Source organism: Mycteria americana, chromosome 7 (genome assembly GCF_035582795.1).
Source record: "Mycteria americana isolate JAX WOST 10 ecotype Jacksonville Zoo and Gardens chromosome 7, USCA_MyAme_1.0, whole genome shotgun sequence".
Lineage (NCBI taxonomy): Eukaryota > Metazoa > Chordata > Aves > Ciconiiformes > Ciconiidae > Mycteria > Mycteria americana.
Window position 1 is genome coordinate 40,521,099 of NC_134371.1, and position 21,947 is coordinate 40,543,045.

Genomic DNA, 21,947 nt, shown 5'->3' on the forward strand with positions numbered 1-21,947 from the left:
TGCAGTTTCCATCCCGCATCCCTGAATCGCAGGGCAGGCAAGGAGCCGGGGAGCTATTTTCAGCTTTGTCTCCTCGCCTGATTCTCTGAGGCCAGTTCTGCCACCGAGCCAGCCCAGGAGTTGGACGATGTCCTCTGCAGACCGTGGCTGTGATACCTGGCTCAGGAGGAAAAAGGAGCGAGCATGTGAGCTGGGAGCCATTTCCCAGCTGCTGGAACGGGTCTCCATGACCCTGGTGGCATCTGTGACCGGACCACAGGCTGGTGGCTTGGCTGTCCCCAGCTGCTCCTGCTGCTGGCGTCAGTGATGGTGACCCTGCAACAGCCGCGAGCCGTGGGGCGGCCACGCTCCTCAGTTCCCCTCCGCGGTCAGCCGGGCAGCGTTTCACAGTGGTGACAAGGCGCATGGCTTGGCTTTGCTTTTAAAATGCATCCATATATATGTGTATTTGCATGTGTGAGTATTTATATTTATATATAAAAATGCATTTTGAGGCAGCAGGTGACCTCGGCAAGGGCTGAGCACCCTCTAGCGGCATTTGCCGCGGCTCCGGGGGCTGCCGAGCCAGCAGGAAAGCGGCCAAGGACAGAAAGTCTTGCATGAATTTTCCTCCCCCCGGCTGCTAGTCGCTATCTTTCTTTTTGTTCTTCTCCTTTTTTTTCCCTCTCTTTAATCAGGAGCAGCAAATGGCGGATCCTCGGGACGCCAGGGCACGGGCAGGAGCTCGCCCGCAGCCCCTCAGCTTCAGCTTGCTGCCATACCACCGAGGATCATTCTGCTTAATTTATTTTATTTTGATTTGGTGGGAAAGCTGGCAGCCTGGGGAGAGTGGGGGCCTTTCGTAATCGGCTGCCCAGGTACTGCGGTCAGGTGCTGCCTGTACTGGTTCACCCCAAGCCCCCTGGCCAGTGGAGTGGGGGTCACATCCCGTCACGGGGAGCATTTTGGAGGGTCGGATCTGCCGAGGAGCCCAGCACCCCCGGGCATCCTGGCAGGAGGTGTGTTGGAGCCGGGCACAGCACTGGGAAGATAAAAAAGGAGCTTTTAAATAATCATTTTGTCTTCTCCTTGGCTGAGCGCAGCCTTCCAGGGATAAATAGGCAGCATCAATTCTGCTTAGACACATTGGTCTTTCCATTTATTTACTCTCTAGCCTTATTCCGAGCGGGCAGTCAAGCCCAGGCCGTCTCCGCACGGTCCCCGGCTGGGTTCGGGTCTCTGCAGCAGGGACACATGTCCATCCGTAGGATGCTCAGGATGCACCCACCCAGCGGGTGCTGGTCTGTGCGTGTTGCAAGGTAATAAAGCTCAGGGGTTATACAGTGCTTTTCATCAGGAAGCAGCTTTCTAAACATCAACTAATTAATCACTCGTGCCTACCTGTCAGGTCAATGATTCCTGAGATTTTTAATCTAAAAATATTTCCCTTTTGAAATCCAGATGCACCTGTTTTGGCAACTCCGCTTTTGATTTGTTTATCAGGTTTTGTTTGTTGTTTTTTTTTTTTTTTTAACCTGTGTTACTTTCCATTTGTATTTGGGCTTTTGATGTGCTTTAATTTAGTAATTTTTTTTCTTCTTTTTGTCCTGGAAGAATAGGAAATTATTCTCTTTTTTTTCATAGCAAGTTTATCTCTCCCCTGTAGTGTGTGACCTTTCCTCTTCTCTTTTTAAGGATTTTGGCTACCTTTACCTCTTGTTTCAGTTTATGGACTGCAGATCCCAAACCATTTTCTTGATGAAATCTGACCTCTCCCCTTGGATTTATTCGCCAGCGAAGCGCATGGCTGGGTGGTGGCGGTGCCATGGGAAGCCTCCCGTGGTGGAGGGGGATGTCGGACCTATCTCCTCGGAGCTCGGCAACTGGCACCCAGCTCCAAATTAGCACCATGCCCCTATCCCTCCATATAGAAATGATCCTCCCTAGTGTGGAATTATTTATTATTAGCTCATCTTATTGGCAAATTTACTGTTGTTGGGCTTTTTTCTATCTTTTTGTTCCCCTGACCTTCCCACCTTTGTTGACAGCAAATGTTTTAATCACAAAAATGCCAATAAATGTTGGAGTCCTGAAAATAATGATTTCAGTGAGTTTGAGGCTTAAAAAAAAGTTCTTTTTAGTGTTAGCCAAACCCCTCAACAGGGTCTTTTACTGCAGTTTTATACCAATAACAGCTATGTCTTTAACTTATCTCAGAGTGAGGAAGACCATACTCGGTGTTGGCCCAGGTGTTTTAGCTGCTCTGGTTTTACTTCTTATTGCCAACTGATTTTAGACTTTTTTTTTTTTTTTTAAATCACTTGCTCTTGTTTGCAGTGTGGATTCGGGGGGTCAAATTAATCTTGGGTGTAAGTGGGCACAGCTTTATGAAAATCCACGCAACATTACCCAGCTCTGGATGTGTACGAGTGTGTGCGCTGGGTGGAGGGTGTGGGGTGTGTGTTTACAAAGTGCTTTGAGCTCCTGTGCCAGACGAGATGGGGAAATACAGTTTTTTTCTCTTAGGAAATGCCTTTTTTGCTCACTCATCAAGGATTTATTTTACTTATTTTGCAGCTGTGCACACCTGTGTGTGTGCATGTGGAAATCTCAGGTTACGCTTCTGTGTTAAAACCCAGACTATGGCGGGGACGCATGTGGTTCTTCCAGGAAAGCCCTTGCAGGAGGATGACTTTTACTCAAAGCAATAATTGAGGCAGGGAGTACAAAGAGGGGAGGAAAATTCTCTCCTTGGCAAGTCACTCTGGGAGGATTGATTTATTATCACCCCTTTTCTTAGCACGTTTTAGACTTCACTGGAACGACTGGATTATTAAAAAAAAGGTGCTTTCCAAAGAATAGAAGTTACTTCATATAGTTTTTTGCTTTCTTTTCCACTGGGTGGCTAAAAGCACAGCCTTGCAAGCTTTTAGCACAAGGCTTGCAAGCCCCCTTCGTCTGTATTTAAAGATGGGGAAACTGAGGCACAGCCAGTCCTGGGCTCTGGCTTCCTCCTCTGCCATCTGGGGTTGGGGGGGGTTGATGGCTGACGCAAATGGTGCGGGATCGGTCCGTAAATGACACGCTAGGCGACCCAAGAGGACCCCTGGGCGAGCTGAGGTCTGGGCTAGAGACTCCTGACTTCCCATCCTGTGCTTGAATCGAGATACAGTCCCTATCACTTCTTGCAGCAAGAATGGGTAAATGTGTTGGTTTTTTGATTGGTGTTGCTAGCAGTTTCACTGCGTATTTGTCCGCAAAGCGTGGCTTTCTGGGTTACCTCTGTGGTGAGCTCTCTGCTGGTTCTGCCCTACTTCTTCGCTGTGGGAAGGAAGGGGAGAGGCAGGGAGGGGAGTGGGGGGCTGGAGTGCCCCCATAGCTGCTGCTGGGCTGGAGGGCCCAGGCGCTGTGCTTGCACTCAGAGCACTGGGATGCAGACTGCCTCTCGGGGTACCCTTGGGAAAGGAAGAAAAGCCCCGTTCATGGGGACTGAGCCTTGCCTGTCCAACATGGGATGAGCAACCCCTTTTGGATGAACATCCCCTTCCCCGAGTTAAGCCCCGGGCGCGACTCAGGCTTTCCTCTCCTCTTGTGTCTCCTGCAGTGTTGAGCATCCGGGGAGCTCAGGAAGAGGAGCCCACGGACCCGCAGCTGATGCGGTTAGACAACATGCTCCTGGCCGAGGGGGTAGCGGGCCCCGAAAAAGGAGGCGGCTCGGCCGCCGCTGCCGCCGCCGCTGCTGCATCAGGAGGAGCTGGCTCCGACAACTCAGTGGAGCATTCCGACTACAGAGCCAAACTCTCCCAGATCCGGCAGATCTACCACACGGAGCTGGAGAAGTACGAGCAGGTAACAGGCTCCTTCGTGGCGAAGGGCAGGGCTGCCCAGGGGTGGTTGTCAGGGATGGCGGGAGCAGGAGCAGGAGCTGGAGCGGCCGGGAGAGCCACCGTCCGGTGCCAGCACCGCAGCGTGGATGAGCACAGCCTGGATCGCTACTGACATCTATTGTTAGGAGTGTACGGGCAAATGCAAACTGTTGCTTGGTATTGGAGTGAAAACGTGCTTTTTTAGGGTTTGGAGGGTTGGGATTTTGCACTGGGATGTGGCGGGAGAATAGGCTCGGCATGGGGTGCCCCTTTGATTTTTGCTTTTCACTCCTCCCCTAATATATTTCCAAAAATTGGCTCTGTGAAGGGGGAGTCCTCTTCAAGGTGCTGGCCTCGGTGCAGGCAGTTTTCCAAGCAAGGCTTGAATCAAAATCTTCCCTGAATATTTTTTCTGCTTGAAAAGTTCTTTTTCCAGAAAAAAAAAGTGTCTTTTTTCTTGTGGAAAATGATTCTTAAAAAAAAGAAAAAGAAAAACTATTTGGGTCATGAATGCAGCTATTCGTAACACTGACAATTGCATGAAAAGCTTTGCAGGCCAACGCTCAAAACCGGTTTCTTTCAAACGCTTCCAGATGTTTTGCAGACCTCTCTTTGCCGCCGCACGGCTTGCCCTTGTGATGAATGTGGTTTCTGTCCCGAGGCTGTGGTTTATGGAGTGTGAGCAAGAAAGCATCCCTCCTCTTTGGGTGCAGGATGGGCTCCGTGGTCAGGGCTGGGCAGGGTTTCAGGTCTCTGATTTAACGCTGTCTCTGCCGATGTGAGGGGTTGTGAGTGGCCACCAGTGCCAGGGGCTGGACGGGTGAGCCAGCTCAGCCCCCATTTTACTAATGGCTAACTGGATGCATGGTGGGGCTGAGGGATGGCTCGCCCCTTCAGGTGCCATGTTGGCCAAGCTGAGGCTGCTGGGTGGCATCTTCAGACCTATGCCTGGGGGTGGTGTGGAGCTACCTTAGATAGGTGCCCCTGGGTTGGAGCTGGAGTCAGGGTGGCCAGGCAGGGCTGTGGCGTTGGAGAAGCCGAGCGTGGTCACGCCATGAAAGGTATTTTGGCAGAGCATTAGAGGAGGAGGGGTGGCAGGGCACAGGGAGCAGGCAGGGGGCAGGTTGGAAGGATGACCTTTGGTGGCTGTCCTCAGCCATTGCTGCTACTCCCTCGAGGCACGAACGCAGGGTGGTGCAGCATAAAGGACCCTCAGCCATCTCACGTGGGTAGGAGTGGAGAGCACACCAGGGCTCATCATTCAGCCCCCAGGCTGAAGAGAGGGAGAGAGACCCCATGTCCTCTGCCACCCAAGCCCAAGGAGAGACCCATGAAGGGCAGAGCCAGCAAGGACCCTTCTCCAAGGGCACAGCTAGGGACAGACTTCAGGGAAGGACCTTGTGCTCCTTCCTTCCCTTGGGCGGAAATTTTGTTTGTTTGCTTCTCTGGTTTTGTTTCTCCAACATTTTTGCTCCCCAAAGGGATACCCAGGCGAGAGAAGCCTTTACCCAGCCCCATGGGGTGAGGTGGACCACCACATCTTTCCTTTTCACAACCCACTGATGGGGTTGGTTTTGCCACCGAGTTGCTTTGCAAATGGCTGTGCTGGGACACGTCCAGGGTATCGTCACCCACAGTCCTGCAAAACCAGGGTTCAGGGTTTCTCAACCTCCATCCCTCTCTCCAGTCCCCTTGTTGGTGGCTGGGGGAGCTCAGCGCCTGGCTTCGCACAGAGTCTGGCTGCTGCTGTGACAGCACGGCGCTTGCCTGCAATTTTGCCTTTTATGCTCTTTATTTCATGCCAAGAGGAGACAGTCTGAAATTGCTCGGGCGTCTGGGAGCAAAGAGGTGCCCGGCTGAGAGCTCTCGTAGCCAGCACTCACCCTGGGAGATGGGAGCTGTCAGCTGAAGCTGGTGATGGGCAATTGGAGGGGCTCTGCTGGCCTCGGGGATGTCTCCTTGTTGGATCTGAGCCGTAGGTGGGGGATTCAGCTTGGAAGGGCGAGGTGCAAGAGAGTAAGTCAAGCCCATGTCTCCAGTCCACAAAAATCAGTATTTCTTTCCCCTGCTAGCCCCTTTCTCCCCATCACGGGGTGGCAACCGGGGTCACTGTCCCCAGAGCAGCTGCCCGTGTCCCAGGAGCACCAAAGGCTTCTCGAGCCATCAGGGTCCAAGTGCTGCTCTCAACCTGATTTTCGGGGCTTGGATCCCAGACTGGTTCTGGGAATTGGAGGATCCTGTCACACCCATGAGGTGCTTGTGGGGATGGAGGAGAGGGCAATGAAGTGGCCTTCATCTGGCCTGAAAATCCCTCCTTTGTCCCCCGCGACTCCTCTCTCTGCCCTGTCCTCACAGCACAGCATGGGGACAGCAGGAGCAGCCAGGCAGTGCTGTGCCAGCAGCAAACTAATTGGGATTATTACCTGCTTATCCTTACTTGTCAGGGCTCCTGCCTCACTCAGGCTTTAATTATTATTGTTATTTACTTCTTATCTGATGTGCTAAGAGTGCGGAGCAGGGCCATGTCTCTCTGGGAGCTGCTCCTGTGAAGCACTAAGGGGATCTGCAGGACACATGGTGCTGGGGTCCAGCTGGGGCAGTGAGAGGAGGGGCAGAGGATCGAAAGGTTCAGGGTCCTCCTCAGATACATCTGTAGCTCCTCCAGTCCCATCCAGAAAAACATTGTAAGGGCTGGGACTTCTTCATGCTTCACATGAGTCCTACGGCTTCACCTGCCCCAGCTCCATCCATGATCCCTGAGAGCAAAGAAGTTGGCTCCTGCCTTTCTCTCCGTGTCTGTTGGGAGTCTCTCATGCCCTCTGCTTGGCAGATGAGAGAAATTTCTCTCTCCCCCAAGAGCCAGCACATCGTTGCTCTGGGTCTGCCCTAAAAAAACCCAGCCATTGAAGCCTCTGTGTGCATCTCCTTCCTTAGCAGCATTGCCTCCGTGCTGTCCTTGACGTTGTCGAATGACCTTCCGATCCTGGGGTTTCTTTTGCTTTTCTTGCCATCCCAGGCATGCAATGAATTCACCACCCACGTGATGAACCTGCTGCGCGAACAGAGCCGGACCCGACCTATCTCGCCGAAGGAGATAGAGCGGATGGTGAGCATCATCCACCGCAAGTTCAGCTCCATCCAGATGCAGTTGAAGCAAAGCACCTGTGAAGCCGTCATGATCTTGCGCTCCCGATTTCTGGACGCACGGTGAGTTCACCCCTGCCAAACCTTTCTTCCCACCTACGGTGCAGTATTGTTCAGGCCTGGGAGAGGTGTTTTGAGGAGTGAATCCAGGCCCATCTGGAGGGCAGTGTCTCCTGGTCTTGAGCTGCAGAGGCTATTTACCTTCCTTACCCTTCAGTTGTCTGTGGCTCAGCAAGGGGGAGGGCAGCAATTCAAGAGATCCAGCTTCTGTCTCAGGGAGGCTGCCAGCTATACCTTGAGAATTGCACTTGCTGGTTTTGCTCCAGCAGAAGGAAATTTTGTGGCATATTCCAGCAAACCTCTGTGGTGAAAATGTGCTCTTCAGTTGGGGATGAAATCTAATCCTCCAGCCCGTCCTGTCCCTTCTAGGTTCCTATTCTTTTCCTTCTGTTTCCATTGTCCCAGATTTTCAATTTTCTGTAGAATTATTTCACTCCCCAAGCTGGTTACGTGCAGGCTGTGCCTTGGGCTGCAGCTTGGGATGGGGAGCAGAGGCAGCTACACTGGGGGTACGAGGAAAGAGGTAGCAGACAGATAGTGCCCAGCTGTGAATGGAACAGACTTCCTAAAGCATAATATCCATCGCTGCTTTCTCAGCACAGAGCTTTGCAGAGTAGCAGTGATGTCTTTGCCCAGGGCAGCCAGGTGTCAGGAGTCACCTTCCCAGGTGGAGGAGCTGGGTGCCAGTTTTAAGACTCTCCTGAGAGCTAGAGGATACAGTGATAACTTGAGAAAGAGACTGACTTGCTTTGGAAGGTGCTGAGAGAAGAGTAGCCAGCAAGGTGCACATGAGAAGCTTCCTGGCCATGAGTCTATTGCACTCCATGCTCCCAGGAGCAGGGGAAGGAGGGAGGGAAGTGGGGAAAGTCAGAGTATCTAAAATTGCATTCCTGGTTTTGGATCCCTGGCACTGATTCCCTTTCCTTTTCCTTCTGTTTTCCCCTCTTTCTTCATACTAAGGCGGAAGAGACGAAACTTCAACAAGCAGGCTACGGAAATCCTGAATGAGTATTTCTATTCCCATCTCAGCAACCCTTACCCCAGTGAGGAAGCCAAAGAAGAGCTAGCCAAGAAATGCGGCATCACAGTCTCACAGGTGAGAGCTCCCAGAAATACAGCAAAGATGGCTACTGCTAACAGGAAACCTTAGTGTGGTGAAGGGCACTCCGGACCTCAGTCATGTCCTAATGAGCACTTAATTACTAAATGAGTTTAGTGCAAGTTAGTGTAAGTACATGGGAGAGCAGATGGCAGACTTGCAGATTGAAGCCATGGATGGAAAAGGAGAGTTTGGGAGAGGATTTAGAAGGGATGAAGACTTCTTGGAGCAATGGCTGTGTGTGCAGCCAAGGTGTTAACAGCACAGAAATGATATGGCCTGACCCACAGAGGCAAAGTCTTCTCCTCAAGGAATTAGTGCTGAGCTTGCTTGCAAAAAGAGCTCGTTTGAGCTGAAAGTCCATTCTTCAAGCCAAGGGATTTGAAGGCAGTAGGAAGAGTTGCACAGATTTTGCTTGATAAGGTAGAATGGACAAGGTCCTGGTGGGAAGGGTTTGGGTCAGACAGGCTAACGGTTGTAGTTTGCTCAAGGAGGGTGGGCTTTCTCAGGGTCGTTTCTCTCTGTCATTACTCTTGCGCTGCGGAACATGACATCTCCCTGACTTGCTTATCCCTCAAAGAAAGGTGGTCAATAAAGACAAATTGAATTATTTCCATACATTCAAGGCAGCCACATAGTTCCTGGAGTCTGTAGCTTTGACCTAGGAGCTGCTGGGATTTGTGAGGAGTGCAGTCAGTCCTTGAAGTATTCAACCATACATTGCTCAGGCCTGCCTTTCTTTATTTCCTCTCCTTGTGGAGCAAGCTGCGTGATTGAAAGCCAATCTGTATGGCCTCTGGTAGTCTTGTCCTCATGTGAGCTTAGCGCTCCCTCTAGGCTCCCACTGCATTCCCCATCTTGGGCCGCTTCCCAGCCCCAGGCACATGTGTGTTCGTCGCTTGAGTAAACTGAAGACAGCAGTAGCATCTGGTGTCCTTGTGAGACCATGTCTGCCTTCAGCAGGAACAACAGCATCCAAGGGTAGGTGTCGTCACCATGTTGAATGCCTGCTGAGCAACTCTGATTGCATCCTGTGGGTCAGAAGACCCAAACGTTGTTTCTGCCCAGAGTTACCTACGAGAGACAGCACATATTGGCTTAAGTAAAACTACAGCTGTCCTGATGCTTCCCTTCTCACTTTTAATTCATCTGTTCGCACTTACAACTTCTCTCTCACAAAGAGAAAATGCCCAGGAGGAATGCTGCACTTAGGATATTTTTGATGGTGCTGTATCAAGGCTGCATTGTGCCTGTCTCCAGGATCTCCGTCCCTTCTTTGTCCAAAGAAGGTAGAAACAAACACACATCCAAGTCTGTATTTTTGCTGAGGCTAAGTGGGAACGTGGAACAGCATGAATCTGTGCAAGTCATGAACAGAGTTCACCTGAACTCAAAGGCTGACTGGGGTAGGCAGTTCCTTTGCTTCACAAGTTTTAGATGAAGATGGATTGCGGTGGCCATTCATTCTGACTTCCTTCCCTGTGGCACTCAGAGTTCACCCACCAGCTGCAGCGTTTGAAGCCAGAATAGCTGTTGTAGAGAGGCAGCCAAGTGGGAAGATCACGAAGGAGCACATTGTCATTAATGAGAAAGCTGGACCAAGAAGTGGAATGGAGCAACTTACAAAGAGCACCTGCTCCTGGTGCCATCAAAATATTCGCTCCCAGATCTGGGTTGGGTGCTGATCTGAGGTACTACCTTTTGCCTCCCAGGAGTCTCTGCAGGTTATATTTTCTTTTCCTGCTCTGCAGCAGCACAGGATTGGATTGTGCAGTTCAGTAGCAGGTGAATTGGTGGATGAAGCCACTTCTGTGTAGAAGCTGCTGAATGCTCTAGGAGGACTGCAGATAGAAAGCATCGTAGGAATAAAAGCATATGGGTTTCAGTTATCAACACCCAAGCCAAAACAATTTCCCTAAGATGAGGAAAAAATTATGAGCTTGCCAGGATGAACATCCAGTATTGTCTTCTGTGTCTTGGTGCTTGGGCAGTCCATTTGGAAGGGGGAGCACTGATGTACTTGCTCACTGGCAAGCAAAGGGAGAATGTCCTTGGAGTCCCACCAAAGAGGTTGGGCTCGAGGTTGGGCTAGCTCAAGATTGCAGCTCCAAGCAATCCTAGGAGTGTTGGAGCTCTTCTGGGAGAGTTGCAGCATCCTCTTGCATTTGCCCATCCTCTTCATCCTGATGAGCTTTCTCAAATAAGGTCAGTAGCAGCTGGAAGTTGTCTTCTGCTTAGAGACCTGCACGTAGGAAGACATTCCCCTGATTCTCTGTGTTCGGTGTTGTCAAAGGAGAAGCTGAAGAGCTGCTTCCCAAACTGTAGGTTGAATATTTCCCACGTCTTCTCTGAAATTGTTCAGTGAGACATAGTGCCCACAAGTGAACAGGGTTTTCATCAGCAGGGTACTGAGCAGGATTTTGGGAATGCTGACTTCACGGTGGTTTGGGAGGTACCCTGACATTTTCCCTGGGAAGCAGTTCTGGCAGATACCATAGCCTGGTTTCACAGACTTCAGAGTTATCCTATCACTCTGCTGAACCTCTGACATGTGAACTTTGGGGCGTTTATCCAGACATCTGGCAGGTTGTCCAAGCGACCTTTCTGTCAAGCATTCATACTACTGATCCCAGGATATCACCCTGACAGTCTGCGAGGATCACTGCTTGGACCTCTCCTTGGGGCTTTCTGAGGTTCATGCATTGCACTGCTGCAGGAACAGGGAAACAGCTTGTGCCAGGACTGGCATGAGCAGAGCTGCACCACTTCATTCTGCCTTCAGATCTGGCCCGTCGTTTTCAGCCACCCCCATGACTTCTGAGGAAGTTCAGCCTGCTTCTTTTTTTTTTTTTTTTTTTTTAAATAAATCCACTAGCCTCATTCAGCACACTTCTAGCCACTTAGACACATCAGGCCCATACTGGTCTCTGGGTGAACACAGTGGAAACTTCTCCTCCCCCTTTCCAAAGGCCACGCTTGTTCCCTGGGACCAAAGTTAGGTCTTACAACGAGCCCTGTGCTCCCTCTCCAGCCTTCCCCTGAAGCTCCCGGTTTATGCAGTGGCTCATGGTCAACCATACAAAGCCAAGTTCAGCTGCATGAAGAGCATCCACTTCTGGGCTTTTGCACTGATTTCACTCACGTGGATCAAAAGCAGAGCTTCAGTGATATAAAGGCAATTTTGTGTGTCAGCTAGGCCCAGGTAAATTCTTTGGATGTTTTCCCTGAAAGCCACACTGGCTTCTCCAAAGGGAGGAGAAGGGGCATCTGGGAATCAGAGCATCTCTCCCTGTCAAAGGGACACCGAGGAGGAGGCAAATAAAAAGTTCCAAAATGACACATACTCATTTTCACATTGTGCAATTTCAGGGTCATTTCACTTTCTCAGTTCTTTTTAAACCCATCTGTTATTTTTGTGGGGTGGGTCTAGTAGTTCATGTGGAGCATTCCCTCAGTGGATGTCCCATCTGTAGAAGAACCAGACGCATCCACACAAACCTGGCCTTCCTAAGGGGATCCCACCACCTTTCCTGGGCTTGGTTTTGCACGCACGGTTAGAAGGTCTTCCTTCCATGGCTAGGAAATGGGGAGGGGGAAAAAAATATACACTGCTTAACCTGAACTAATCCACCTTCCCCACCCAGCCGCACTCTCTAGAACCGAAGCGTTAACATCTTTGTCTTCTCTTAAATTTGCTCTAGGTATCAAACTGGTTTGGAAATAAGAGAATCCGGTACAAGAAGAACATAGGTAAATTTCAAGAGGAAGCCAATATTTATGCTGCCAAAACGGCTGTCACGGCTACCAATGTGTCAGCCCATGGAAGCCAGGCTAACTCACCCTCAACTCCCAATTCAGCTGGTTAGTTTTTGGTTTTTTTTTTATTTTGGGTCATTAGTGTTCGGTTTTTTGTTTGTTTTCCCCCTTACCTCTAATCTCTATCTCTCTCTCTTCCTCCTTTTGGTTATGTCAATTTTTTATTTTCTGGTTTTGGTTGGCTGACTTTTGTGGTCTTTTTAAAAAAAAAAAAGAGATGGGTTTGGTTTTGGGGTTTTTTTGGGGGGGGGTACTTTATTTTCTTTGCCTTTTTTGTTTGTTTGTTTTCCCTCTTTTCTCTTTTCTTTTCTCTTTTTTCCTCTTCTCCTTCCCTGTTCTGTTTTTTGTTGGAAAAGCAATGTGATCAGACCTTGTGACTGATGGTGCCATGTTGGGGGTTATATGCATGGATGGTAAACACAAAACCAGAAAAATTATCCAAAAAAGATTGCCGGGATTGCTTGCACTTTGAAGGGGAGAAAAAATATTGAAAAAAAAGTCCTTGTGTAATGGTTCTGTTTCACTGGGGCTGAAAGCATGAGTGGCCCTAATGGATAAACCCCAACATTTCTGGGATGTCCTAACTCATGCCATTTTGGGGGTTGTTTTGGGTAGATTTTTATCCTTTGATTTTCTTTCTGTTGTGGTTACCTTTGATTGCTTACGTGACAGTGTCTGGATCACCTGCAAGAGTGTGCTCTGTGTGAATTTTATTTTCCCTTTGTGTCAGTGCGATCCAGGGAAATCCATGGGTCGTTCCCTTCCCTTTCCCCCTTTCCTGCCCATTTGCTGTGGTTTCCATTTGTTTGTTTTGAGGGTCAAAGGCACAGAGCACTTTGCCCAGGTTACAACTCCTCTGCTAGAGAACGATGCTTAGTTCATGCGTGGTACCTGCCACAAAGACGGCTGACCCAAAAATGATCCCAGGCTGCGGTCGGCTGGTTGGGCTCCGCTCCCAAGAGCAGTGGAAAATTAGGATTTGATTAAAAGAAGAAAAAAGAGTGATCTTCATGGGTGCGATGTACTTCGTTGTCCATACAAATATCTGTGTGCCTCTTTTCTTTTTAGGGGTGGGAGGGAGAGTGGGAATGTGTCACTCTTGTGCCTTTGAGCTTGGTGTCTGCTCATGGTACCCTTTCACCGGGGCACGATGCTTGCTGTTATCAGGTAGGCTACTAAGAGGAAGGAAACGATGTGGGAGCAAAGGGGATGGTGGACAGCAGGAGAAGCTGGGTGTTAAATAGACTACTGGTGGTAGCCCATGCAGGTTGCTATCAGGATGTGCTTCTGTAGTGAGCGCAATGCAGCCTGTAACAGGTATCAGAGGAATCACACCCCAGCAGCAACCCAAATATGGAGGATTTGGGTGGAAGATGGAGAAAGCAGAGCCAGGGGTCAAACAAGGGGAGAAACCAGCAGCGTGGGTCCCTGGCTGATCTCCCAAACCAGCCCCACAACGGGAGGGCAAAGGCAGTCCGTTACCCACAAGCTAACGTGGTAAGCAGTGGTTGATCACTCTGTGCTGGGGAGTTCATCCACACCTCGCAGGGACTCGTGGGGATGGCTTGCACAGAAGCAAGTGGTAGAAGGCTTATTCAACTGGGCAGTGGAGAGAAGTCCCTGCACACAACCCAAGGGACGTGTTACTTGCTAGGGGTCTGCCCCCCAGAGCCACCTAGAGCAGAGGTGTTGCAGCTTTTGATTGCAGGTCAGAAATACTGCTGGGAGGCATCTCTCCCACTCCTCCTCGCCCAGGGCTGCCTGTGAGCGAGCTGTGCTGCCTGCTCTGGCTTGGCTGAGGTGCTCAGAGGGCTCAGGTGGATGCGGCAGAGTTCTGCAGGGACAGATGGTTTGCAGGAATTTTGTTTGATTCTTTTCTTTTTGGTTTGGTTTTTTTTTCCCCCTTTTCCTTCCATTGTTTTAACTGCTGAAGATTTAGCTACAGTTTTAAAAATGTCATCCTTTCCAAACAGCTCACTCGAAATACCTGGTCAGGTGGAGTCTCTTGACATTAAAACCCCTGTGTAGAAAAGGCTGGAGGGTAGAGAGCAGAATTGCATGTGCTGAGGGAGGTGCCTACTGCCTGTGATGCTGTCCTGCAGTCCAGATCAGCTTGGACCGAAGAGACACAGCTTTCCTTCTTTTCCTCTTTCTTCAACTGGAGTCAGATCCTTGCTGGAATAGCAGGGCAAGAACTTCAAATTGTTTAAACAGGTTTGGATCTGGCCCACATGTAGCGGAATAGGCATTTCCCCAGAGCCTGCCCAGTTAAATTGTGCTCTGGTGCGAGGCTGCTTCTTCGCCTTCCCCACAGGCAGTAACACGGCTGTTTCAAAGATAAATTGGCCAGTACCCTGCAGTAAACAGCTAAAATAATCCCTGGGTAACACTATGCTTTCAAGGAAGGACAAACAGTCTTGTTATTAACGTGTAAGACGAGCTCCTGGGTCCTCTTTCTGGCTCACTTGCCTGCACTCCAGAAACATTGACCTCTTTTCACGTGCCTAATGTGGCGGCAGTGCTAAAGCAGCACATCAGTGCAAGGGGAGCTCATGGGCCACGGAGATCCTTCTTCTGCTAGAAGCAAAGTGTTTTTAACCTGGCCCAGATCCCACCACCCTCCCTGTATGCTGCATCAGTGGCAGAGCAGCAGGGAGCCCCGCTGTCAGCACTGCAATAGTCTCTGGGTCAGCTTGCGAAGATAGTGGGTTTGGATATCCTTGTAGTCCTCTCCTGAGAAGACAGCTGGAAGGGCCTCAGGATTTTATCTCCAACAGTGGCATCCCCGGTTGAGATCTCCCCAGCTGAGCCATGCAGATGTAACAGCTCAGTCAAGCACCCCTTTGCCACATTGTGGGGCAAAGGCATGTCCTGAGGACATCTGAAACTGTGTGACCTCCCCTGCTTCAGGGTGTCCTGGAGGTGCTAGTAGCAAGAAGCACACCTGTACACGCTAGGTCTGAAATAACCTGTCTGTGAAAGATTTGGAGGATGGTGTCAAGGGCCACGAGCCATCCGGATGTGCTGAATTGCCCTGGGAGGAACGTCGAAGTGGATGAAGAGGTGAAGGACTAAGATGGATGATGCCTCTCCTTTTATACCATGGACTTTTTTCTGTTTTCAGATCATTTGGTGAGGAAGGAACCTGAACAAAGGCTGGATTTGCAGGGAATTTTTAGGATCTTCTGGTTTAAATACATTGTAGGGCACATGGAAAGAAAGAGAGTAGGCAGAGGACGGGTCATGAGAAAGAAGCGACCAGCAATGTAGTCCCTGGAGGGCCATGACGTTGGAAGAGGAGGCGGAACTGGATGTGGTGGGACCTGGGACAGGAGCTAAATTCACTTCTGCTGTGGCTACGCAGGCCCGTCTGTTCTCTGCATTGATGCCCATGTTACTGGAGATCGGTGAATGGCTACAGTCAGTCAAAGAGATAGGCCATGCATTGACAAGGGCAAGGATTGCATCTGTCTAGCCATCTGGCACGTTCAAAGCAGGGTCCCCCACCCTCAGTCACCCAGGCCTGAATGTCAAACACCTTTTCATCCTGAATATGCACAGTTGGGCTTTATCAGCCAGATGTTCAAATAAGCTGTCTGGCTCATTTGGGCTAACAGCTCCCCATCCTCACTTTGATTGCCTGGACAATCTCAGCACAAAAACCACATGGCAAATGAAAGCTATTTTATCTGGGCAGACCCTCTTGCCAACCAGAGTCCTCAAGGGCCGCACACAGGTGATGACATCCAGTGAAATCTTCCATGCAGAGCAGCCAGAATTGTCCTGCGCTGGTTTTTTTCCCTGCTCACCCTTTTGTTTTGTAAAAATCTTCTTTCAAAGCTACTGATGGAGGGGATCATGCTGTCTGGAAATGTACGTCATCAGGCACAGGCCTGATTGCTGTATCTTCTCTTCTTTGCCTTCCTCCGTTTGTGGCAATCACTTGTCCAGAGCGCAGCGCTGGAGAGGATCCTGCTTCAGCAGAGAGGCTGTTCTGATCATGGTCTTGCTGTCTTGAGTGTTGGTTGGCAAGTGAAAAAGAACAAATGTCCTGCTGGGTCAGCCCAGGCTTTTAGACCTGCTATCAAACTCGGTGGCTTTGTCCAGCTGAGGAGCTACATGGTCCATCAAGTTCTTCCCTCATCTTTGGCCATGGTAGAAACACAAGGAAAAGTTACAGGGGGGTTAAATTCCGTGCTCTCAATGCGTATATATCATTGCCATTGACTTCAGCTAGGAGTCTTGTATACATGACCAAAGTCAACTTCAGTGTTTCAGCGTGCTGGATCTCTTTCTCATTGGTAGTAGGTGGTATGAGGCAGCAGGTAAGGATGGCTTGATTTCAGCTCCAATGAACACCATTACTGTGTTCATTTATTCTTGATGCCACTTGAATTGTCAGATATTTTAGAGAAAAGGACTTGTTAGAGGTCCTGGAAAATTTAAGGTGGAAGTGGAGACTATCAAAACATTAGAGAAGACATTAGAAAAGCTGGAGAAGCAGCTCTCTGAAGAGCTGGAGAAGTGGTTCAAGAAATACCAGCAGTCAAGCTTGTGAAGATTTTTGAATTGGAGGCAAACTTGAAGTGGGTTTTGCCCATCAGAAATGTTAGCGGTGGAAGAGATCTCTTTGCAGGCATTGTTTTGATGTAGGCTTTCACCCAGTGGCAAGAGCTAAGTGCCATAGCTTGTTTAAACATTTCCACCACTTTTTCTGAAGCTGCCCTGATAGAAACTCAACACTAAGGACTAGTGGTGATAGGTCTTGGGTTTGTTAAGATGTCTGGATGCTGAAGATGAACCACTGTTCCACACTGCTACAAGTCATGAAAAGTGTTGGGTTTTCTGGTGGGGTTTTTTTTGTGTACACACAATAGCATCAAGGGACTTCCATGTCAAGATAAGAGCCCTTTCCTCCTGGGTTCACAAGCTCAAAGGTTACTTCTCAGTTCTTGAGGAGCCCCAGATCAAATTATGACCACTGAAACCCTTTGGTGTGTTTACAAAGGAGCCTTTCAGAGGGACAGATTAGATTTATGATGGAGCCTCCTCTAGTGGAAGGATTTGACTTGTATTTCTGGATCTTGTCTCCATGGAGGATACCAGGGTTTTAATTTTCAGGGCCCTTCACGTTCCTGCCCCCTCTCTCACCCCAGTGCATCAGCCCCTCTTACCTGTGTCTCTGAGACTTTGGGCCATCATAATTTTCATACATGGCTAGTATGTAGACAGCGGAGTGCTGAAGCAGCAGAGCAGCAGCGCAAAGGGCTCTCTGCAATTACGCCTCCGATACAAATGCATCCATACATGCAGGGCCATTGGTATGCGCATATTTATCTTTGCATCCACAACAGCGGCAAGACATATTTACCGTTTAGATATGCACATATATTGTAAAAATACCCTGTGCCAATAGCAGCGTATATCTTGTAAGTGACATCTCCAGCACTCCTCATGATTTCCAAGACACCAGCGCTCTTCAGAACTAGAGTTTGTGGCTGTTTGCTTATTTTTATTTCCTCCCTCCCAGTCTCAATTTTACGGCCAGGTTTGTTAAGTTTCAATAAAATACCAGTTAAGTTTATGGCATTTTTATTTATTATTGTTATAATTTTCTTTTGGTAGGGGAAGGTGGGATGAAATGTTGCTCTGCTGGGGGCAGAGCAATAGCGGTGCCCTGTCAGGTGCTCAGGGATTCCCGAGTCCTCTTCCCAGCTCTGCCACTGTTATTTTTATGATCTCAAAGGCTTCTGCTCACCTTAAAAGAACAGGAGAATATTCTCTGCATCTTGTGAGTGGTAGCTGCAAAATGCTTTAGTTCTCAGCCACTGCGGGAATACAAAGCCATGTTACTGCCCTGTGCTTTCATGCCAGTGGTCAAAGCGATCATTCAGAAAACCCAGTAGAAAGCGTCTTTGTGTAGGTGAAAAGTGCCCATCTTCACGCTTAAAGTTGAGCAGTGTCAGGGTGGGCTATCCTCAGCCTGCCAGCTCATTTCCGTAGGTTTTTTGCCTTTAAAATAGTAAGTAACCTGAGAGGTCGGGAAGTGACAGGAGCCCTTTGCCTGCTGAGCAGAGGAGGTGATGGTTACAGCTGCCTTCTGACTAGTCCTGGTTATTTTACGCAGCGCTGTGGGATTGCTCTCTGAAACAGGTTGGGCAGGGTTGACAGTGAGCACAGACAATGAGCTATTCCTGGCTCTGCTCTTTTCAGGCACCGGTGGGAGGGTCTCGATCCAAGACTCACTGTGTTCAAGATGAGCCTTTCTCTTGACTGTCTTGGGTGTTGTATCTAACAGCGATGTTTCTGCTTTCCTTCAATTGTGAGAATTGCCAGCACCTGACAAAAGAGCCAGTTGCAAAGAGAGCAGCAGAGAGTTTAGTGAACATGAAGTCTCCAGCATAGATCTCCCACCTGCTCCCTGACCTTTCTTGGAGGTGGCTTCCTTCAGAGGAGCCTTCCTGTTCCACCTCCAGGGCAGAGCTGGGGTCTGTCCAGGGTGTTTCTTCACTCTCCAGCGAAGGGAGGGGGATTGCCAGGCGTTTCTCAGAGCGTACGCATAAGCCATAGTTGGGCAACTCCACCAGGACTGTGGTTGCCAGTCTTCCAAGTTGGAAATGGCAGTGGAGATGAAGAGAGTGTATTTGGGGTTGGAGCTGAAAGTGTAGCTGACCTGGGCCCCTGAAGTCTCTCCTTTCCAAGGCTAACGTCATGTATATAACCAAACCTTGCACGTTGAGCTGTCTCACACTTAACGCGCTGATCTGCACGATAAGTTCTGAAATAATCCCATAAAACCTTTTTATTTATTTTTAACCCCCTTCCCTCCTCCCCCGCCTTCCAGTTACATGATGGGTTTGCTTCTCCCATTCAATAGTTGAGGAGGTGCTCAGATATCTTGAAGCTGGAAGCAGAAAGCGTTGTTTCTGCAAAGGCGGATTATGGTTTTTTTTCTTTTCATTTGTGTTTTTTTTTCCTCCTGATCCCACCCAGTTGTCTTCACCGTTATCATTTTTTAGCGTAACGTTGGCAACTGGTGCATGCGGTGGGGAAGTTGCTTACAGAGCTCGTTCTTCTGGGGCAGCTGGCCCAGGAGGGCTGTGACACCCTTGCGTTTTCTCATGGCCCATCATGATGAAAAGACACTTGCCGACATGATGGGTACTGGGAGTCTAGCCCAGGTGCCTTCACGTTTTTGCGAGCCTTCGCTCCTGGTGCGCTGCACATCCCACCAGTGATGGGCTGCTGATGTCCTGAAGGCAAACCCCACGCACCGCTCCCTCGCAGAGCTCCCCATGGCTCAGCGGGAGCTCCAGCCGTGGAACTGGATGGTGTCTGGATGTGCTCACCCTGCAGAGAGCAGCGCAGGGTAGACTTACCCACCCTGATCTGGGCTTCTCAGAAACAGCAGTAGCGTGAGCCTGGTTCGCCCTGCCCTGCTGAAAAGGCTTCTGCTCTCGATAGCGTGTCTTGTTTGGGTAATTCTGTTCTCCAGTGCAGTCTGCTGGGTGGACACCTCCAACAACCGAGATTTTCAAAGCTGCCTGAAGGATTTTGATGCCCTGAAATGAAGGGAAAGGGCTGTCCGAGTCCTCCAGGCTGGGTTTTGTTTGTCTCAGTCGAGAGCATGAAGAATCCTTCCTCCAGCTGAGGAGCTGTTGAAGAATGTTCTTGGCATTGAGCTGTAACAACGTGTGGCTTTGAATAACCTCAAGAGTGCATCCCCTTTTTTTTTTTTTTTTTTTTTTTTTGCTTGCTCTGTTCTTCATACTACTAACCTGACTGTGTGTTTTGGTTTTGTGGTTGCTTTGCATGTTGTTCCTTCCTCTTGGCTGAGAGTCATGGGGTGGATCTTTTTCCTTTCTGTGATTCAGGTGCCTCACTCTTTCCTTTCCAGGTTCTTCCAGTTCTTTTAACATGTCAAACTCTGGAGATTTGTTCATGAGCGTGCAGTCTCTCAATGGGGATTCTTACCAAGGGGCCCAGGTTGGAGCCAACGTGCAGTCACAGGTAGGGACCCATCCGATGTACTGCCAGTGAATGCATTAGTGTTGGAGGAGCCTTTGATTGTATTGGCACTTCTCCCTCCCGTCCGAAAAGAGCAAATCTCAACCAGCACAAACGAACCAACCAACACTTTAAAAAAGCAAACCAAACTGAAAAAAACAACCAACCAAAAAAAGCAACAGCAACAACCACCAAAAAAAATCAATCCAAAAGAAAACAAAACCAAACACCCAACCAAACCAACAACCATGGTCTTGAGGAGACTTGCCCACACTTTGTGAATGCATTTGGCTCTGGCTTGATAGTCGTACTAGGAGGAGAAGAGGTTCAGGAGAAAGGCACGAACTCAGACGAAAGCAGCTGAGGTTTAGGTTCTGCTTGCTTTATTCTTCCAAGGGAAGGGGCCAGATGTTTGGACTGGTGTCTCATTTTACAAGGTTTCCACTTACTCCTTTGATGCCGAACCAGGTGTCTACTGAAAGGCGAGAAATGCTCAGATAAACAGCTAGATTTTTTAAATTTTTTTTCATTAAAAGCCACCCCTCATCATCTCCTCACCTCCCCAAAGCACAGGCACTCACACCACCCATGTACACACCAGCAAGACAGAGCAAGGGAGCTTCGAGCAGCATTACTGAAGCTTCAACCCATGCTTTGGGCAGAAAGAAAAAATTTAAAATAGCCAGGAACTCACTCAGATCTTCCACCTCCCATCCGATGTCCAGATGTGCCATGAGTCCACTCTCTGGCATCTAAGGCTCTGTACTGTGTTGAGAGATGACAGCTACTCTGACACTGCCGCGTCGGGCAAGGAGAGCTCTCTAAAGCTGAGGTTGCTCCCCTCGCAGTGCTGGACGCAGAGCAAGCGCGCCGTCCGTGGGCAACGAGATGTGCTCGCCACTGCTGGGGCTGGGCTGGGGGAGTGGGGGGAGAGGAATGGGGCGTCTGGAGGAGAGCTGCCGGTACCTTTGCCGTGGTAGGTATATTCCCTTTCTGGGCCCTCCAAAATGAAGGCGCTCGGCCAACTCCAAGGATCTCCTTCCACTGCCGTGAGCTTCCCAGTGCTTGGGGCCAAAGGGTGGAAGGGGGTCGGGGTAAGGATGTGGGTCCTCGAGCGCAATGGTGGAGCCGGTGGCAGTGATGTGCTCCAGGAGGTCCCACCCCATGCTTGCCACGCTGTGCTCCCTCTCCACTCTTTTTGTCAAAAGACTTGGGACCAAGGAGAGCGTGACGGGGCCACCGGGGCAGGTGGAGGGTGGCGAGGGAGGCAGGAGCAGTCCTCTGGCTCAGCTCTCACTGTGAGACCAACTGCGGTTCTCTTTTCGCCCCTCTTCAAATATATACTACTACTACTACTATTATTATTATTATTATTATTATTATTATTATTATTATTATTATTATTACTGTTTGTTTTTATCTTGCCAAAGATGAACCGAAGTGGCATTGCCCACTAACCTTTCATTCACTCTAATTTGTGTCTTTGTTGTCGTTGGTCTGTTTAGGTGGATACCCTTCGCCATGTTATCAGCCAGACAGGAGGATACAGTGACGGACTCGCAGCAAGTCAGATGTATAGTCCGCAGGGCATCAGTGTAAGAAAAAAAAATAGGCTCGCGTTCTTGGGGGTTTTTTTTCTTTTTTCTTGTTTTTTCTTTTTTGTTCTCTCACTACCAATTATTTCAAAGCCATAGGGCTCAGAATGCCACTTAGTAGGACTTGTCTTTGCTTTTACGGTCACCTAGTTTATTGCTTCTGTATCGGTCACGCCAACGGCAGAGCTTTGCCCACAAAAAAAGTGGCGACCGGGCAGGCTTTGTGCAGGCAGCTGGCGTCTAGGACTGTCAGAGCTGATCAGTGTTCTCCCGGCACCTGCGGCCACACGCACTCGGCCGAGAGGAGCTGCTAAACAGGTGACACCTCGCGTAACTGCGGTGGGGAATGTCACCGCGAACACCCTGGTCCAGAGATGGCTC

General features: G+C 49.6%; 1 protein-coding gene across 6 annotated transcripts in view; it reads left to right on the forward strand.

Annotated features, from left to right (window-relative positions):
• Positions 1-21,947, forward strand: part of PBX1 (PBX homeobox 1) — a 137,404-nt gene that overhangs the window by 104,229 nt on the left and 11,228 nt on the right. For 4 of the 6 annotated variants that reach the window (XM_075508010.1, XM_075508012.1, XM_075508011.1 and 1 more), the window contains 6 exons: positions 3,584-3,828; positions 6,862-7,052; positions 8,010-8,145; positions 11,850-12,009; positions 19,862-19,974; positions 21,477-21,566. In XM_075508010.1, coding sequence (XP_075364125.1) covers positions 3,584-3,828; positions 6,862-7,052; positions 8,010-8,145; positions 11,850-12,009; positions 19,862-19,974; positions 21,477-21,566 — 935 coding nt within the window. The remainder of the gene's footprint in view (positions 1-3,583; positions 3,829-6,861; positions 7,053-8,009; positions 8,146-11,849; positions 12,010-19,861; positions 19,975-21,476; positions 21,567-21,947) is intronic. The other 2 variants (XM_075508014.1, XM_075508015.1) reach the window with 1 other exon arrangement.